We start from the raw sequence: 19,190 nt of genomic DNA, 5'->3' as shown, positions 1-19,190 counted from the left end.
ATGGACTAAAAGGTCCTGGGTTCAATTCTGATCAAGGGCATATACCTCATTGCCTGCTCCATACCCAGCCCTGGTCAGAGTGCATGCAGGAGGCAACCAATCAATGTGCCTCTCTCACATTGATGTTTCTCTCTCTCTCTCTCTCTGTCTCTCCCCCTCCCTTCCACTCTCTCTAAAAATCAATGGAAAAATGCCAGGCTGACAGGCAGACCCTGAGCCATGGATGAATAGATTACTCTGACACACGTTTCTGTGAAAGAGAGGCTAAGGGGCTGTTTTGCTTTAGAAACAAATAGCCTCAATTGCCTGCTTCCTTAGGCTTTTACTATTAACAACAGCTTGAACTAAAATTAACTATTAGATACAATCAGCTGGATAAGTATCCTTGAGAAAGCACCTGCATCTGCAGTGTCTTTCAAACAAGGACGTTTTGAAGTCTAAACATAAAGATTATAGTAAAACACCCAGGGGGGTCAGACTTGTTTGGAAAAGTCAAGGCAGAGTCTGAAGACTTCAGCAAGGTCCCCTAGAGGCCTCTGACCTTTCAGAGAATCCTCCTTATAGACTTTTCAACTAAGTCCCATGCTTCCCCACAGAAAAATACCCTCGAGTGAGGATTAACAAAAAAAAAATAAATAAAAATTAAAAAAAATAATTTTCAGTGTTGCCCTATGGAGAATAGATATGACATTGTCATCCCGTTTTAAAACTGAGGGACTTGAGGCTGGGAGAGGGATTTGCTCAAGTTCACAGAGTTAATGTGAGGCAGAGCAAAGTTTCAGACCCAGACCTTTCTGACTCCAAAGTCCATGCTTTGCTCACTGTAAAATGCCTAAACCTGCATTCAAGGAGCTAGTCCATTTGAAAAGAAAGAGAAACTTTATAAAATCTCACATATTAAAATTTGTCCTAATTTTGAAAAGCCTGGAAGTTTTCTAACAATTCTCTCTAGGTGATCCAGGCAGAAGAGATGCTAAACCTGCAAGACCATTGGATTGCCTATTAAATAATGCAGGCCTTAGAGAGAAGGATGCTAAAGAAATCACCATAGGAATGTGACGGGTATAGTGTTATGTGGTTTTAAGAATAAAGATAGACCTCCAAAACAAGCTATTTTAAGATTGAAGTCAAAGCTTGCCAGAATAGTAGATAGGATTGCAGACTGGAAACTTGAACTCTGTTTGTCTGGTCATGCTGTCATAAAATACTAGTGGCTTATTAAGGGCTTGTTACCATGCCTTATTATGTACATTATCTCCATTGAACTTTCACAGTAAATATAAAAGACTATTATCCCCAATTTTATAGGTGAGGAAACCAAGAAGTCAAAAAAGAAGCTTATATTTACACTAGTGGCCCAGTGCATGAAAACTCATGCACTGGAGGGGGGTCCCTCAGCCCAGCCTGCCCCCTCTCACAGTCTAGGAGCCCTCAGGGGCGGGAGGTGACCCGGTGATCAGGGGAAGGCAATGCCCCATCACACCTCTGCTGCTGCCACTGCCGGCAGCACAAGCCTCAGCCGGCCCTGGTTACCTGAGCCTCAGGCAGCCCTGGGTGGCTGGGCAGCCACCATCCAAGGCTTGCCTACACCTTGGGCCAGCCCTGAGCAGCTGGGGGGCTGAGGGGAGTGGAGGACTCTGGAGGCAGGCGCACAGAGTGGTGGGCCCGGCTGTGCCATGCACATGCTACACCAGAAGGGCTAAGGGGACTGGGCGCCGCCCATCTTTGAGGGCGTGGCAGTCAATTAGCATATTTCCTCTTTATTAGATAGGATAGCTCATAAAGGTTAGAGCTGAGACTCAAACCCAGGTCTTACTCCAGAGTTGATGGCCTTAATGTGCCCCTCCCACATAATAATGAATGGAAACTACTGTGTTTTTGAAAGCATCCAAAAAGGAAGTCTGCATTAAATAGCAATTTATAATTTTAAAAAAAGAGCTATTGGGTCTGGATATTTTTTTCTCTTATATCAGCCTCTTCATATTCCTTTTTAGCATATCCATTCTTTTTAAAATCTTTGTTATTTTCCCACATCAAACCCCTCCAATCCCACACCACCCCACCCCAGGCCCTCACCATCCCTTTGTCTGCATCCAGGGGTTATGCACATATGCTACAAGGTCTTTGGTTGATTACCTCCCACCCGCTCAATCCCTCCCCGCCCCCCACCTTCCATCTGAGATTCTGCACTCTGTTCCATGCACCATAGCATATCCATTATAGAAAGAGGCCTCAATGGAGTATGTTGTTAATTCGCTTAGAAAAGTTAATCATTAGAAATGTTAACTTCTTAATTGTCCCCATGTTCTAATAGATCTAAGGGTTCTCAATTGGGGCTCTAGTGAGGAAACCACCCTACAGCTGATCTACTCTGTGGACCTATCCTTTCAGAGAACAATTTAAATTAAAAAGTGCAAAAGAGATGTTTAGTCAAGTCCTGTAGCTACACCAGACTACTGTGTCATAATAGGATTACACACACAAAAAGAAGTCATGGTACCACAAGAGAATAAATAATAAGTACCATAAAAGAATAAATAAACATATGCAGAAAAGTAGATGTTAATGGTAGTTAGTAGGAGAGAGAGATCTGCTGCAGCTCTAGGGGTCAGGAAAGAGAGCACAGAGATTAATAAAGAAGGTTTTGAGTTGCACAGATCTGGGCTTGAATTCACCTTTAAGGCCTTGAGCAAGTGATTTGACCTTTATAAATCCAGCTTCTTCATCTATGACATAGGAACTTTGAGATCAGATAATAAATGTAAAATATTTATCATGGTGCTCTGCTTGCTCTTAGTGTAATGTAATTATCTGTCAGACTCCTCCATTAAATTGTGACCTCTTCAAACACTGGATCTATGTCCTGCTCATCGTTGTGTCTCTCAGCCTTTGATATTGTGCATAAGTTCATCCCATTTCTAACGTTTCCTTCTCTGTGACGGATATTCCATGATCAGATTACTCCTGGCCTCTCTGGACCCTTGACATATTTCACTAGGAGAAGTGAATGGTTTGCCTGATTGGTGGGTCAGGAAGGGCTTACTACACGCCACTCTTCACATTCTCTTGGGAGCATGCAGTCTCTTCCACACTTCCACACCATTCATAAATCCTACCTTCCACTGCCACGTGACCAAGTGGGCAAGTCAGCCTAATTCTAGGGTCTAGTCATATGAAACACATTTTCACACAAATATTGAAAGGTAAAGGGACATCTATCTGGAAAGGAATATTAGAACCAGATTGTGGAAAAGATCTTATTAATATCTTCATTACAAGACATTTAGGCATATTCCTTAAAACATACGGGTATTGATCAAGAATGGAAAGATTCTACATGACTAAGCCAAAGTAATACTTGCTTTGTTTTTTATGTTTGGACATTGTTTTGTGTGTGGTTTGGGAAGGGGGTGGTGGTTTTGTTTTGATTGTGTTGAGGAGGTAAGATTAGGTATCAATATTTTACATTTTATGCAGACTTCATCTTGTGTTATTTTTAAAGTTTATTTTATACGAAGGCACAAAGAAACCCATTGTTTGATGACTAGCCTTGCTAAAGCAGTTTTTCCCCAGGTGTGGTCCAGGGGTCTGCCCCAGAATTACCTTGAGGGCTTTCAGGATGCAAATTCCTATGCTTCACCTCACATCTGTCAAACCAGAATCAGATATTGGGGGTTGAAGCCTAGGAATATGAGTTTCACATTCTCCCCAGGTGATGTTTATGATAATTGTATTAAGGGCATGCCTGCTAACAGACAGTGTAGCTAGTTCAAGTGTTCATAGGAGAATATATATTGTGTATGTGTGGTTATTGCTAAACCTAGTTATTGGCCATTCTGAATACTGTTAGTCTTTTTTTCCTACAGACCAGGTCAGTCCTGCTCATTCAGTCAAGGATAGCATCACAACCCCAGCTGGGGCCCTGGCCAGCCAGCTTGGTTGGTTAGAGCATCATCCCATACACCAAAAGGTGTGGGTTTGATTCCTGGTCAGGGCACATGCCTAGATTGTAGGTTCATTTCCCCAGTGGGTGCATGTACCGGAGGCAACTGATTGATGTTTCTCTCTCACATAGGTCTCTCTCTCCCTCTCTCTCTCTCTCTCTCTCTCTCATCAATAAAAACATATCATCAGATGAGAATTTAAAAAACAACAACAGCTGGGCCTTTTATATATGTGGCCATTTTGTGTCTTACTGATTATGAACAAAAACTAGAACAATTATAGAGAGTTTTAAAACCTTTTAAAAATTAGAGACCACGCACTTTTAAAAGAACAACCACAAGAAGAACCCTTGAGATTCTTCTGAAGAGTCACAGCTCTGGCAGGTTTCCCTCTCGGGCTCTAAGTGACTAGGGATCACAGACAGGAACTTCAGCACAGCACTGTTCTGAGGCATCGTTGCAAGCTTATATCCATGACACTGCCTGCCTTCTGTTTTGGAAAGTGTGGGGAGACACTCTGCTTTAGCCTGCTGTATTCCTCTTTACAGATCATGCAACAGATGAGTGACCACCGCTACGACAAACTCACTGTGCCTGATGACGTGGCTGCAAACTGTATATATCTAAACATCCCCAGCAAAGGCCACGTCTTGCTGCACCGAACCCCAGAAGAGTATCCAGAAAGTGCAAAGGTAAAAAAGCATCCTTCCTGGCCATTGCAGCTGGCTAGGCTTCCCTGACAATCTGCCCGTCGGGACTTTTTCATGACGGAGTGACGAATTGCAGGGGCTTCCTTTTCCTCCATACACATCAAATTACTAGAAAAGCAGAAAAGATAGTATAAGGTAGGACACAGGGAAAGTGTCTCTAACTCACTCTTCTCATTCATGTTATTGGTCACTGGCACATGCACAGCAATTGCTATGACCATGCCTGGTATTCAAAGCTTTTCAAGTAAGTACATGTGCTCCAGCTCTGATTGAATGCCCCTCCCACTCTCAGATACTCATGAAGCAAAGAGACCTACAGCTAGATAGATGGTCAGCTGTGTCATTGTTTTCTGACAAGTCAGGACTGACCCTCATCAGAGGGTCATTTTTTCCTCAAGGCGGAGGCATACAAATGACCCAAGGAGGTGGCTAAAGAGTCTCTGTGTTTGTGTTCCAACATGAGGATTGTACCTAGATATGGAATTTTTTCCTGGTCTAATGAAATCGCCCTTGACTTTAGGGCACTCTGTCAGTCTCATCTGTATACTTACGTAATTTCAATCTAATCCTACCAAGCAGATAAAGCAGTTCCCATACATAGATCTTTCAAGTGTCCCTACCTCTCAGGCATTCAGCATCTTCATCTCAGTCCAGCTATTTATCCTAAGCATTACAGAAGAGTTTTAAGTAACGATTGATCTTACTTGTTTTACATATTAGGCTTTAAAAGTTTTAGAAAATATTTAATATCACCTTTTAAATATGCAATACTGCTTAATTTCTTGGCTTATCCTCATAACCCATCTCCCTCCTAACGAAAGAGAAGGGCAGGGGATCCATAGGCAATATTTCTCTATTTCCGTGGCTGACAGTGTGAACCTGAGAAAAATGAAGGACTTCTGACCCCAGACTGGGCTCAGCCACGTCTGGATGAATGGTGGGTCTCTTACTCAAACTTTAGCGGCAGGGTTGTTAAAAAGACGGGTTCCTTGGCCCCCACCCTAGAACCTTCGATATCAACAAACGCTCGTATCCCAGATTCACTTGGAGTTTCCCAGCTCTGGATCCTTGATGCCTTTCAGCCACACTGATCACCTGACAACTAGATGACCATTAACTACTTCTGAATTTAGCCTTTGTCATCACCGAGAAAGATAACATCCTTGTGTACTGAGGGCTTCCCCTGTGCCAGGCACTGTGCCAAGCATCTACATGCACTACCTTATAGCCCTGTGAGGGCGCTGTTCTTACCCCAATCTGAAAAGAAGTAATCCGAGGCTCAGAGGAATGTCACCTGGCTGAAGTCACACTTTAGGTAGTAAATTGACAGAACTGGGTTTGTAATCCAACTCTGTCGGGCTCCCACCCTCTTAGCCACTGTCTGGGTTTTAAGGAACAAAGTGCTTCCTGAAGACGTATGATTGATTGTTGTTAGGCAGTGTGTTTTCAATTGATTTTGTGTTGTTATTGTTGTTGTTTTTAATGTGCTTTATTTGATCATCAGAGAAAAATGTATGGACTGTTAATTTGAAGTTTTGACACATGCTTTCTATGAGTGTCAAAAGATGCAGTAAAATTCACACCTGTAATTTAAAAGCAGTTTGACCTGAAATGCTTCACATAAATGATATTTTCTCCAGTTTTTCCCAGTGGTATTGGTGAGGAAAGAAACATTAAAGTAAGGTTATAAGGGTTTTAAAGTGTGGAGAGAGAGTAATACTCAGACTGAAAACATGGCCACTGCCTTTCACATATCATTGAATCTAGCAATGACACTATCTCTAGTACCAACCACATTCTGACACATCTCTGGGTTTGAGGTTAACCAAAGCTCCTTAGTGGTTAACCAAAGCTCCCAGCTCTCTGGGTATGGCTGTGGGCACCCGTGTGGTCTAGATTGCATGCACATCTTGGGTTAGATGGCTGAAAAGCCTAAATTCACAACCAAATTAATTTTCTGCACCAGGTGTGGAGCAGGTGACAAGACAGATGCAGAAACATAATCCTTCTTCTCTCCCTTTGCTTGCTTCATGCTGTAGGTTTATGAAAAGCTGAAGGACTACATGCTGATCCCCGTGAGCCAGTCTGAGCTGGAAAAGGTGGATGGGCTGCTCACCTGCTGCTCGGTTTTAATTAACAAGAAGGTAGACTCCTGAGTGGCAGTCCCTCCCTGCAGCTGGCAATCCTGCACTCACAAGGCCAACGACTGCCCCCACTCCTGTCGTTTTCATTGACAATCTACTGTGCCACTGTGCTACTAACTCTGGTTCACAGAAGTTCAACTTTAATTGTTTCATTGTTTCATTCTGTACCTTCTCCTCCATCCCCTCATGGTGGTACCTAGACTGGATTTGCTAAAAGAGTGAAGCAACCTAGAAATTATAGAGCAAATGAATTGTCGAAGTGATTAATGACCGTGGGGGGAAACACTCAGTATTTGTATTATCAGTGTGAAAATCATGTAGTTGCCAATACAGTATACGCAGAAGAATGTCTTCTTAGTCTGATAAGCTGGGATTTATCATTAATCATCTTTGGTTCCCTGGTCCATGGATTCTCCTTCTTTGCTCCTTTTTTCTAGAAAACTCTGAAGGCTTTTTTCCATTACTTTCTTTTGCTTTTCTCACTTCTATCACACTCACCTTGACCTTGGGTGAAATCAGGAGTCTTGCCTTCTGGGTACCTTCCTGCAAGTTCACCCTGTCTGTCGCCGGTCTCCTCTGCCTCATGGCTACATCTTCCACTCTCCCTCAGAAGGGCAAATGGGTCCCTCAGCAGAACTGTGATCACAGCTGTTTGGAGGTGAGTTAACAGCACAGAGGCACATCCTGACGGGGTTTCCCCAGAGGTCTAAATTCCAGAAGAAGTAGGGCACCACACCTATGAAGGTAAACTCAGCACCAGATGGTTGCTAGGGAATCGTAGATCAAGAAGCTTGGAAATACCCCAGGGGTATAACATCTTAGAAAGTCTTTAAGTCACATTCCATGAATTTTTGCTTTGTTACTAGCCATATATAGACCCTTAAGAATAGTCTTATTTTCTCTTCAGCTCATTCCAGCCCACCACTTCCCTCTGTTGTGATTCATTCTATTGCTGTCCTTCTACCACCGGCAATTATCCTGGCCTAGCAAAGTTATTTCTTTCCAAACAGACATCCCATCTAACACTGATTCTTGATGTCTGTGTGAGCTGGATGAAGCATGTTCAGGAAGTGATAGGCTGGGTACTTGAGACCAGCTGCTGACAATGGGCAATTCTTTGAAATATCCATGAACATTTACTGTGGAATTCAATTAAAACGGCTTTCCTCTCTAGCCTTTAAAGTACACAACCTTGAACTGACGGGGAGCTCTCACGTAAAACAATGCCACAGTGAAGGGAGAGATCATTGTCGTTTAAGCCTGAAAGAATCAGCCTGTTGGCAGGCCAGGAAAATGGTACTTTCCAAGGAAGGGTGGCAGATCCAGGCATGTTACTGAGTTTCCTAGTCATCTCCACCTTTCCCGTAGTGCCTGCGGCTTGTTGTTTAAGCGTAAGAACCAGGGAGACTGAGAAATGGGACTTCAGGTCTTGCTCTGCTCACCTGTGTGTGTGTAACCAGACATTCCATCTGTTTAATGATCAAAAGAGAATTACCTTCATTCCCTTCATCTCCCCCTTAGCAAATGGGGAGGAACCCAAAACATCCTTAACCACTCTCTGTCTTTTTCATTTATTTGATGACTTTTTGCCAGAATTGGGAGAAATTCCTTCTCCTCCTCGTTGCTTCACTTTAAAATTCATTTCGCATACAAATATCTAATGATATACATCCTATGATTAAACCATACCTTGGTCAGTGTCACATTTCCAACTGTCTTATCATGAGTGAATAATATGTTTTTACCAGAGAGAGAATGAATGTTACCCACATGCCCAAGTTAATCAAGAAAAATTATCCTCAGCAGTTATGGTTGCCCTTTATGCTGGCAAAAGCAGAAATCCCCTTGGGAAAGGTCAACATCTCAAAAACAACCATGGAAAAACTAACACAATCAGCTGGTGTATAGGCTTAATATTAAAGCAAACTGGCACATAATCTTCAATGTCTATTTGTATCATCCCAAATTAAAGAACTATTCTCTAGTATGTCTAGTCACTTGCAAGGGAATAGATTTCCCTTTTGATTATTTTGTCCAACTAAGACTGTTTTCACTTTTCCTTTCCTTTGCTACTTTCCCTCTTTCCTTCACTTTGTCTCAAGAAACCCCGTAGAATCTGTGTGCCTCTCCAGAATCTTATTCTGCACAGCTGTGTCACAGACAAGGCTGGCTTCTTTAGACTACCTATGATAGGATGTGAAAATCTAAAATATCTGCAGCATAATAGTGTTACTTTTTTTATGTTCTCATCAGCATAATGTTACCTTTGAAGGAGAAAGATAACCTCTTGTCTATTGTGATTTATAGGGATAGCTAAACTAACAGGAACTGCTTTTTGACATTATAAAGACATTAGTAATTGTATTTAAGTAAGTAAAAGTTGAGTTATTTGGTCAGTAAGATTCAGTTTAATAAGGACAATATAGAGAAAGTACATTATTTAGCATCATTTCTTCAACTAAGATGGATTGCTATAGAAATCAACAGGCAGACCTCGCTAGTATATATTGATTGCTCTTTTAAGCTACTGTGAACAGATAGATTGCTACGGCCATGTCTTTATCTCTAAGGGGAGAAAATAGTCTGTAGATGAATACTGTGATGTATCTAGAGCTGCATGTTAGTCGTGGTGATTATTTACTCTTTAACATTCTACAGAACTCAGACAATTTCCACATGGTGTTGGGTTTATGCATTTCATTTTACTGACCACCTTGTTCCAGCCAATGTATGGTTATCCACTCTGTGTGCCAAAACCAGTAATGCCTTCATGGCCCTTTAGTCCAGAGAAGTTCTGCACTGATTTTAGTCTCTTGCTGTCCTGATCCTACAAGTGTACCAGTTACAATGGAATAAAGTGTCAGTTGTGCTGTGATCAGCAAGTATGTCTGTCTCTCTCTCTTTTTTTTTTTAACAGTGACTGCTATGGTGAATTAAGTCAACATTTCTTTGCTATCAGAGATGGGAAGTCCTTTTTATTCTCTTATAAGCTACAGAATTAGAAATACTATGCCTGTAAATCAACTGCCATCAGTAGCTTCAATTAAAATGGTATTTTAAGAGATACTTTTTATTTTCAGACACTTAAAAAGTGTGCATGTTCTCCATGCCAGGTCAGGAGAGCTTGATTTCATACATGCTCCTGCTTAGAGAAACTTCCCTTGTTCCTTTGACGCCTAACTTTGGTCAGTACATTACATGGCTCAGATATGGAGGCAGTTAAACAATTTGTTTCTTCTCTCATACAAGAGTTTGTTTTTGATTGTTTGATTGGTTGATTTACAGTAAGCATCTTTTAGGAAATGTGAATATTTTTTAATTTAAATTTTATTTTTTAATTACAGTAGACATTCAACATTATTTTACATTAGTTTCAGGTGTAAAGCGTAGTAGTTAAACAATTATATACTTTACAAAGTGTTTCCCCCAATATTTCCAGTATCCACCTGGCACCATACATAGTCATTACAGTATTATTGACTATATTTTCTATGCTGTACTCTACAATCTTGTGACTATTTTGCAACTACCAATTTGTACTTCTCTATCCCTTTACCTTTTTCACCCAGTCCCCCTAACCCACTCCCCTCTGGCAACCACCAGTCTGTTCTCTGTATCTATGAGTCTGTTTCTATCTTGTCTGTTCAGCTTTTTGTTCTTTAGATTCCTCATATAAGTGAAATCAGATGGTATGATAAAGGAGGCAAAAACATACAATGGGGTAAAGACTGTCTATTCAATAAATGGTGTGGGGAAAGTTGGACAGATACATGCAAAAAATAAAAGTAGACTACCTTCTTACACCATACCCAAGAATAAACTAAAAATGGATTAAACACTTAAATGTTAGACTCAAAATCATAAAACTCCTAGAAGAAAACATAGGCAGTAAAATCTCTGACATTTCTCTCAGCAATATTTTTCCTTATATAACCCCTCAAGCAAAAGAAACAAAAGAAAAAACAAACAAATGGGATACAACAAAAGGAAATGTGAAGATTTTTTAATGAGGCTTTTTTATTTTCAATAATGTTTTTCTAACTGAAAGTAGCTTTGTTTTCTTTTTCTGATTGTAGAATTAACTGCTCACTGTAAAAATAAAATTCAAACAATACAAAAGAAATTATAAAAACAAAAGTAAAGAAAAAATTACTCAACATTTCATCACCTAGAGGTAGCTACTATTAACATTTTAGAGACTATCCACACATCTATGAATAAATGTAGGTATAAATATGAAATAATTTTACATAATTATGCTGTTTTATAGCCTTCTTTCTTCACTTATATGTTGTGGGCACCTTTCCATGTCAATAAACACAGATCTCCATCAATTTTAACAGCCCTGAATATTCCATGATACAGTTGGTGAAGCTCTTTCTAATTTGTATGGAGTGTTATATCACAGATGTTTGGTATGCCCACGTTGCTAGTAGCTGGGGGAGGGGGAGCGGGGGGACGGTCTTTAAGCTGCCAAAAAAAAATGTGTTGCTTATAAGGTTTCACACATACCCAGAGTTAGTCCAATCTGGTGTCTTCTTATTGTAACTGAATGGTGTGTGCAAATGCTCACCAGAAGCATAGACCAGTACTAAATTCCTTGGAGAGGTCATTGATTTCACCTTCTCAGCTGAGGTTGCACTGATTAGTTCTCCTGTGCTTAGGTTGTCATTGTTATGGGTGATGAAGCTAAATAATGCCAGTGGCTATCCCTGCAAACGTGCCCTGGGCCCCAGTAGGAAATGCAACCCTCCACCTAAGTGACAGAGTGCTTCTCAAAGAGATGGGAGACACTTTTTACAGGGAGAGTTGGCAGGGTTCCCTGACTGATCTTCCCTTGGCCTCCCAGAAGAATGGAGGAAGATAAGCATGAGAAAAATTCCCTTTCGTGATGAGCTGCAGACTCTGGAAATGGGAATTTTCCTGAATGGAGAATGCTGGCCAGCAATACTTTCAGACAAGTGAACACAAGTCTAACGTGCTCACACTGTGCCGTGGTACAGCTCCTGCCTTTCAGGAGCTGACAGTTGGGGAGGAGCAGGGAAGGAAGACTACACGTGTGCACAAATGATGACGACACAGCTGAAGGTAAGGTAAGAACTGAAAGGAGCCCTAACCGGTTTGGCTCAGTGGATAGAGCATCGGCCTGCGGACTGTAGGGTCCCCGGTTCGATTCCGGTCAAGGGCATGTACCTTGGTTTCGGGCACGTCCCCAGTAGGGAGTGTGCAGGAGGCAGCTCATCAGTGTTTCTCTCTCATCGATGTTTCTAGCTCTCTGTCCCGCTCCCTTCCTCTCTGTAAAAAAAAATCAATAAAGTATATTTTAAAAAAGAAAGAAAGAAAGAACTGAACAGTGGCATGGTGGTTCCCAGAGAGGATTCTGGGTTGGATCTGAGCTTGGAAGGACAGCTCTGGGTTCAACAGGCAGAGACGGGAGTGCAGGCATTGGAGGCTGAGGGAGCAGCATGAGCAAAGGCATGGAGGTGGGTGTGCACTTCAGAAGCACCTACTGGGTGTGCCAGTTAAGTCTGTTAGGCCCTGGGGGTACAATGGTGACAGTCCCTGCTGTCCTGGAATTTTCATCCAAACAGGAAGACAAATGAAACAAGTTACTGCAAATGGGATGAACATTATGAAAGGAGAATGGGGTGCTCGGAGCAGATGGTAGGGGCGAGCAAGTGGATTTGTTTGGCTGAAACATGGGAAAATAGAAGAGCATAGTGAGGTCACATAGGTGGGAATGTTCAGGGCTGCGCCTGCTGAGGTAGACTGAATTTGGCAGTCTGTGAGGATCCCCTGAGGACTTGGGTCAGGAAGGGCTATTACCTGGAGCTTGGCAAGGAGCATTGTACTGGAGGAATGGGAATTGAGACTGGTGCTTCTCTTAAGATTAATTTCTCCAAGTTTCATGTGTCATTTAAACATCTCTTCTCACCACCCAAGTGGAACCTGAAAGCTGGGTGTTTAACTCTCTCTCTATTCTCTCTCCTGAAAAAAACAGTTTAATAATACCTTCCCCTCCTCCCACGGGACATTTTCAACGCAAATGAGATAAAAGGACAGAAAGGTTCTTTGGAAGAAAGGGATAATGTAAATATCATTATCATCATCATTATCCTCATTAACTCCTATCACATTGAGTCTGGATCCCATCAAAGTGTTGTCTGCTGTTTGAAACATCAATCACCTACTCCAGAAATAACTCGAGGTTTTCATCATTGATGCCTCCAAGCGGGCCTGGCAGCTTCCACGGAGAATTCACAGGTTTCCTGGGTAGCCGACAGGGCTGCTCCAAGGACACACTTCCATTAGTACACTGTTGGCAAATTGGAATGTTTCCCACCACCCTCCCCCTCCAAAACTCATTTCTAAATCAGGGAAAGCTAAGCCACTTTTAGCACGAGATACCTGGGGTTATCAGGCTTTAAGGAGAACGTGCAAGCGCCAAATATGTTGCTGTCACTATAAATAAAAAATTCAAACCAGTATCCCAGCGAACCACTTGGTAAAAATATAGCCTGGGCTGGCTTGTGACCTGATGGGTCCCTAGGTCTTGGGAAGCCCCTCTATTTATAAACAGAAGGTTTAGTCATTTGGCTAAGAATACAAAGAGCAAGCTTGGATGAATTAACACAGACCTTAGAAGGCAGTTTGCTTTTTCCTATGCTTAAACTTATTAAAAAATAATATTCTAAGCTCCTGCTCAGGGACAAGGAAACTTTGATTAGCTCAGATTTGGGGACAGAACTCAGGAAAACTGCTTGAAATTAAACTGGGATACCATGTGCTATGTGTTGAAATTGCCCACTATTCCATAAAGATAGAAACTGCGTGTCTCACACTGATACAAGGAAAGTTCAGGAACCAAACAAAATTTGATTCCACGTGACATTTGAGCTCTGTAGAAATGTTAGCTGGAGGAAGCTTGTGGAACAAACAGATTCATGCATCCAACACAGGCTTGAAACTCTAGGGTGGGCTATGAACAAAGTCATCTCTTTTGTTTATCTGGGACTCAGAGGAGCATATGAGGTCCCTGAGAGTTAGCACTAGGACAGCATGATGGGCTTGCTTGCTTGCCTGATAATCATTGGAGGAGATGGAAGGAACACTGACACCATAGCAAGATGGTAACAAGGAATCTGTCATAGGAAATAGAATTCGCCCCCACTTGAATCAAATAAAGAGATTTCCGTGAAGGTCGATTTCCACGGTATGGGTACTAAGGGTACAAACTAAGAGATGGTGAGACACCCAGAAATCAGCTGTCCGCAGCATTCCTAGGCCCAACAGGACAAGGACAGGAGGTTGTGCTACTAGATTTGGGGCAGGGTAGGGGCCACAGCTCAGGCCGAAGATTAGGTTCCAGAGCCAGGAAGCAGTGTCCCAGCCTCTCTTTTACTCTGTGATCTGCTGGTACTCCCCTCAGGCTGACCACACCTGCTCACTGGCTAGTGACCGGGCCTCAATGATGTCCCCTGCTCACTCAGCCTCCTGAGTCCAAGGGCAGAGACAGGCTCTAGAATGAGCAGAGGCTCGCCCAGCTGGCGTGGCTCAGTGATTGAGTATTGTCCTATGAACCAGGAAGTCACGATTTGATTCCCGGTTGTGGGCTTGATCCCCAGTGTGGAACGTGCAGGAAGCAGCCGATCAATGATACTCTCTCATCATTGGTGTTTCTATCTCTCCCTTCCTCTCTGAAATCAATAAAAACATATATTTTAAAAAATAAAATGGGCAGAGGCTCATCAGCTCAATGCCACCACAAAAACAAGCTCATCAGAGAGTGGCCACCACCAACTCTGTCTTTCAAGGGCAGCATTTACTTTCTATTTCTTGGCCAATTCCTCAGGCACATGCCAGTTCTGCGGTCTGGTTCTCCCTCTCTCAATGTCAGGAAATGATTGGAGCAGACTCAACAATAAGACATGAGCCCAAGGGTGAAAGAACATCACATTCCAGACCCATGAGTCCTGGACCTCTTTAGTAAGCACTATGTTAATTCTAAAATTAGAGCAGTCTCTTGGGCACCTGGTGTTCAGAAACAGTTAGTTGGCCTTCCACAGCATGCCCATGACCTGCTGGTGACATAAGATTGTTTAGGATTCCGAAGAACCTATTTTCTCTGTTTCCCCTTTCGTTTGTATATTCAGCAGCCCTTGCTAGGTGCATGCTGTTTGGGTTTTTACATAGTTTTGTTGCTCCTGGGGATCATGTTTAATCTAAACTAATAGTAGTGAGTTCCTCATTTCTGGTGGTGTTCAAGTAGAGACTGAAGGACCACATCTAAGAATGATTGTAGAAATATTGCTTTATCCAGTAAAATCTGGTATAGGTAACATCTAACGTCCTTCACCACCTGAAATTCTATGCTTAGGCATTTGTACTGTTTTGATCCTGGCTGACTTTCCTTTCTCCAATGCTACCACCAGTAACCCAAATATATGAACATTGTTCTCATCTATTAAATAATAGTAATTAGGGTTCCATGTCCAGCATGACAGCGTGAGATCTGTGGACTGGCTTCCCAACAAAACTGCTGAAGATTACTTTAAAAATGAAAACATTTAAAGTCTCTGGAAATTGGCCATAAGAATTGAAAATTTTTTTTATCCTTCAAAGGGAATTAGCCAAAAAGTTAATAGACAACGAACCAAATAGGAGAAAGTACTAGCAAGTGATACATCTGATAAGGTATTGTATCTTGAATATATAAAGAACACTTACAACTCGGAAAGCCCCCCCAGTTCAGCCACCCGCCTGCCGGGACAGGTTTGCAGCTTTGCTCCTGCTGCAATCCACGGGATCCACGGTCAAAGTTGAAAAAATGGCTGACCTTGCCCAGCTAATGGAAAATGAGGTATTCATGGCATTTGCCTCCTAAACAGCAATTGTTCTTTCAAAAATGGTGTTTATGGGAACTGCAACTGCATTCTATAGAATGACAAGAAAGGTTTTTGCCAACCCAGAAGACTATGCAAGCTTCAGCAAAGGAGAAAATGCCAAGAAGTACCTTTGGGTTGATGATAGAGTAGAACGCATATGAAGGGCCCACCTGAATAACCTTGAAAATATTGTGCCATTTCTTGTTATTGGCATTCTGTAGTTCTTAAGTGGTCCAGACAGCTCTACAGCTATCCTTCATTGGAGCACGGATCTACCACACAATTTCACATTTGTTACCCTTTCTCCAGCCAAATCGTGCTTTGGCTTTTTTGTTGTTGTTGGATATGGAGTTACTTTTTCAATGGTTTACAGGTTGCTGAAGACTAGATTGTACCTTTAAGGAGAATCATACAACTCATCACCCTATTATTTTCTAAGAATTCTGTACTTCCAACTTATAATGAATACTTTTTAAGATTTTAAGTGGAAGGGAGCAGAGAAATTAAGATGGGGGAAACCTAGTCTGAATTTAAACATCACCAATGAATGTCCTTTACTCTTGTGTTATATTTGCGCTAGAAATTTAACGTAATTCTTAAATCTATAGTATTATTCTAAAAGTACTTTGTTATAAATTTTGATTATAATTTGTAACATTCATTCACCATTTCATATTTTAAATCTATAAAAGGAATGAGTGCATGTATGAGAAACCTATTTCAATATTGCTGAAATGGGTGCATGAAATAAAGAATTTAAAGAATAATAAAAAGGACTTTTACAACTCAGTAATAAAAAAGACAAATACAAATTTTAAATGAGCAAAGGATCTGAAGATCCTTCCCATATATGCAAAGAAGATATTCAAATGGTAGATAAACACCAGAAAAGCTGTTTGATCTCATTAGTCATCAGATCAGGGATGTGCAAATCAAACTCACAGTGAGATATTTCACACCCATTAGAATGACTAGAATGAAAAAGTCAGATAATAACAAGCAGTGACAAGGATGTGGAGAAGTCATAACCCTTCCACACTGCTGACAGAAATGGAAATGCAGCCATTTTGAAAGACAGTCCTGGAGTTCCTCAAACATTTAAACACTGTGTTACCATATGACCTGGAAATTCCACTCCTAGGTAGCTACACAGGAGAAAAGAAAGCATGTGTCAGCACACAAAAAAAACTTGTATGTTAATGTTTATAGAAGCATTATTCAAAGTGAACAAAAGGTGGAAGCAACTCAAATGTATGCCAACTGATGAATATGCTATCTCTATACAATGGAATATTATTCAGCCATAAAAAGGAATAGAATACTCACATATGCTACAATATAATAGAACCTCGAAAACATTATGCTAAGTGAAAGACCATTTGTTATATTAATTTAGTTATGTTAATTGCTCAGAATAGACAAGTCTGTAGAATCCGAAAGTGGATTCATGGCTGTTTAGGGTCAAGAGTAGGGGGAGAAGGGAACAGGGAGAATAGAGGGAGTGGTGGCTAAAGGATAGGGGTTTCTTTTTGATCTGATTAAAATATTTTAAAATCAATTGTGGTGATGGTTGCATATATCTGTGCATTTGCTTAAAGGCATTGAATTTTACACTTTAAATGGTGGGTTGTTTGGTATATGAATTATATCTCAATCAAGCTGTTTTTCTTAATGACAGTAATAATTCTCTTTGTCCTCGTCATATCTCAAAGAGTGGTTGGGAACATCAAATGAGAGAGTTTATGTAAAAGTACTTGGTACCCTATGCAGTGCTATACAAACGTAGCCTATTATATTCTTGAATGGGATTAATCAGCTTTTCACCAGCACCTGTCAGTACAAAACTCATAAGCTGCCACTCTTACAACTACCTTAGGCCCAATTAGATTTCCTTTTCTTTAGTGGTTAAAACACATTGACAGAGCCCAACTCTTGAAATAGTGCTGCATAATAATTGCTGACAAATGCTTCTTGCCATCTTTATTTAAAGAGGAAATAGTGTTTCTTTTATATGTTTTCTAAAACTCAGCTCATGTGTGCACAATTACCGCACATACCAAGTCCCTCGTTATGTCAACGGCGGAGTCCGCATGGCCTGTATAATAATTTGCTAACCGGTCCTTGTTGCTTTCCTCTCAAGTTCCCAAATCCTCTGTTACATTTTGGCCTTCACTTTGCTCTTCTAGCTGGGGTGGACAGCAGTCTGAATAAGCAAAAAGACATGAGAATGAAATGTGCTCGGAACGACAGGGTTGAGAGTAATATTGAGAGAAGCTGGTCCTCGGCCAGGCAAGCCTATGAGTGCAGCACCCCTGCAGGGATTTACACCGGCGCATTGAGCAAAAGAGGGGAAAGTAGCCTTTTTGGGGGCGTGTTCTTTGCTTGGCCTGACCTGTCCAACCCTTCTGTCTAAATACTCCTCCCATCTCAGCCAGGTCAGGTCCACAGCCAGGTAGGTCTAAATACTCCTCCCATCTCAGCCAGGTCAGCTTTGAACGCCAGCCTCTCCCCACCCCACCCCCATCCCGACCCCCCACCCCCCACCCCCCACTCCATTTGGTTGGCAAGCAGCTGGTACCTTCTTGGTCTCTTTAATAATTTGGTAAATAGAATTTAATAATAGGGTGGGGTGTTTTTTTTTTTTTTTAGCTTTATGCACCTAGCATCCTCCCTGTAACCCTCACAAGTGCCCTATGAAGCAGATGACAAAGCTGAAGCCCAGAGAGACTCAGGCACTAGACAAAGCCACACTGCTAGTGCGTGTGCCACTGGCACTCAAACCCGGTTCAGTTTGGGCAGCATGGACAGTGCTCTCCAACATTATTCTACGCTGCCCATTGAAGAGAGTATCCTGTTAAAATTTCAAAATCATTACATGTCAGTGTATAGTTTTCCTACCTCTGCTTTTCCATATCAATTAAGATCTGGGAGTATGTGTTACCCCTCTTTCCCAGAGGCATCCTTTGGTTGCGCCCCCAAAACAAAGGAAATCTAGACACCCTTGTTAGCTGACTGCAGTTTTTACAGAAAAATTGTGGAGTAACAGCGCCCTCGGGTGGTCATCTACGTTTTCTCATGAGGCCTTTTGGCGCGGAGATGCGGGGGCATAAGAATGCTGTGACTGCTGACTTGGTGGCCTGTATGTTATATGTGAACCCTAGGTAAACCTAGCCTCCCAAGACCTACCTGGCTGTGGACCTGACCTGGGAAGATTCTGTGGCCTGGCCTCTCTGTCTTTGGCTGAAACCAGAAATGGAATAAAAGTCCCTTCAAGGGCATTTAAGATCCATACACGCTGGAATCTGGACAATCTAAAGGCTTCATGGCCAGGAAACGAACCCCCTGCCACCCACTCCTTGTCCCATGTCCGCATATTCTCTCATAGGGCATCAGCTCTTTCTCTAAGGATTTGTTCCCTTGCTGAAAAAAAGAAATCACCAACCCTGGTTTAGGGTGGCAACACTTTAATTCTTATTAATTATTCACATCTTCGTGTCAAATATGCCA

General features: G+C 41.8%; 1 protein-coding gene and 1 pseudogene across 2 annotated transcripts in view; both read left to right on the top strand.

Annotated features, from left to right (window-relative positions):
- The window catches only part of DDAH1 (dimethylarginine dimethylaminohydrolase 1), a 150,437-nt gene extending 140,754 nt beyond the window's left edge, over positions 1 to 9,683 (top strand). For both annotated transcript variants that reach the window (XM_008139550.3, XM_054721229.1), the window contains exons 5-6: positions 4,493 to 4,636; positions 6,694 to 9,683. In XM_008139550.3, coding sequence (XP_008137772.2) covers positions 4,493 to 4,636; positions 6,694 to 6,810 — 261 coding nt within the window. In that variant the 3' untranslated portion in view covers positions 6,811 to 9,683. The remainder of the gene's footprint in view (positions 1 to 4,492; positions 4,637 to 6,693) is intronic.
- Positions 9,684 to 15,625: 5,942 nt separating this feature from the next.
- Positions 15,626 to 15,844, top strand: LOC129150291 (microsomal glutathione S-transferase 1-like; annotated as a pseudogene).
- Positions 15,845 to 19,190: the final 3,346 nt, after the last annotated feature.

Source organism: Eptesicus fuscus, chromosome 9 (genome assembly GCF_027574615.1).
Source record: "Eptesicus fuscus isolate TK198812 chromosome 9, DD_ASM_mEF_20220401, whole genome shotgun sequence".
Lineage (NCBI taxonomy): Eukaryota > Metazoa > Chordata > Mammalia > Chiroptera > Vespertilionidae > Eptesicus > Eptesicus fuscus.
The sequence above is the reverse complement of the archived record's forward strand: the minus strand, read 5'-3'. Positions and strand labels throughout refer to the sequence as shown.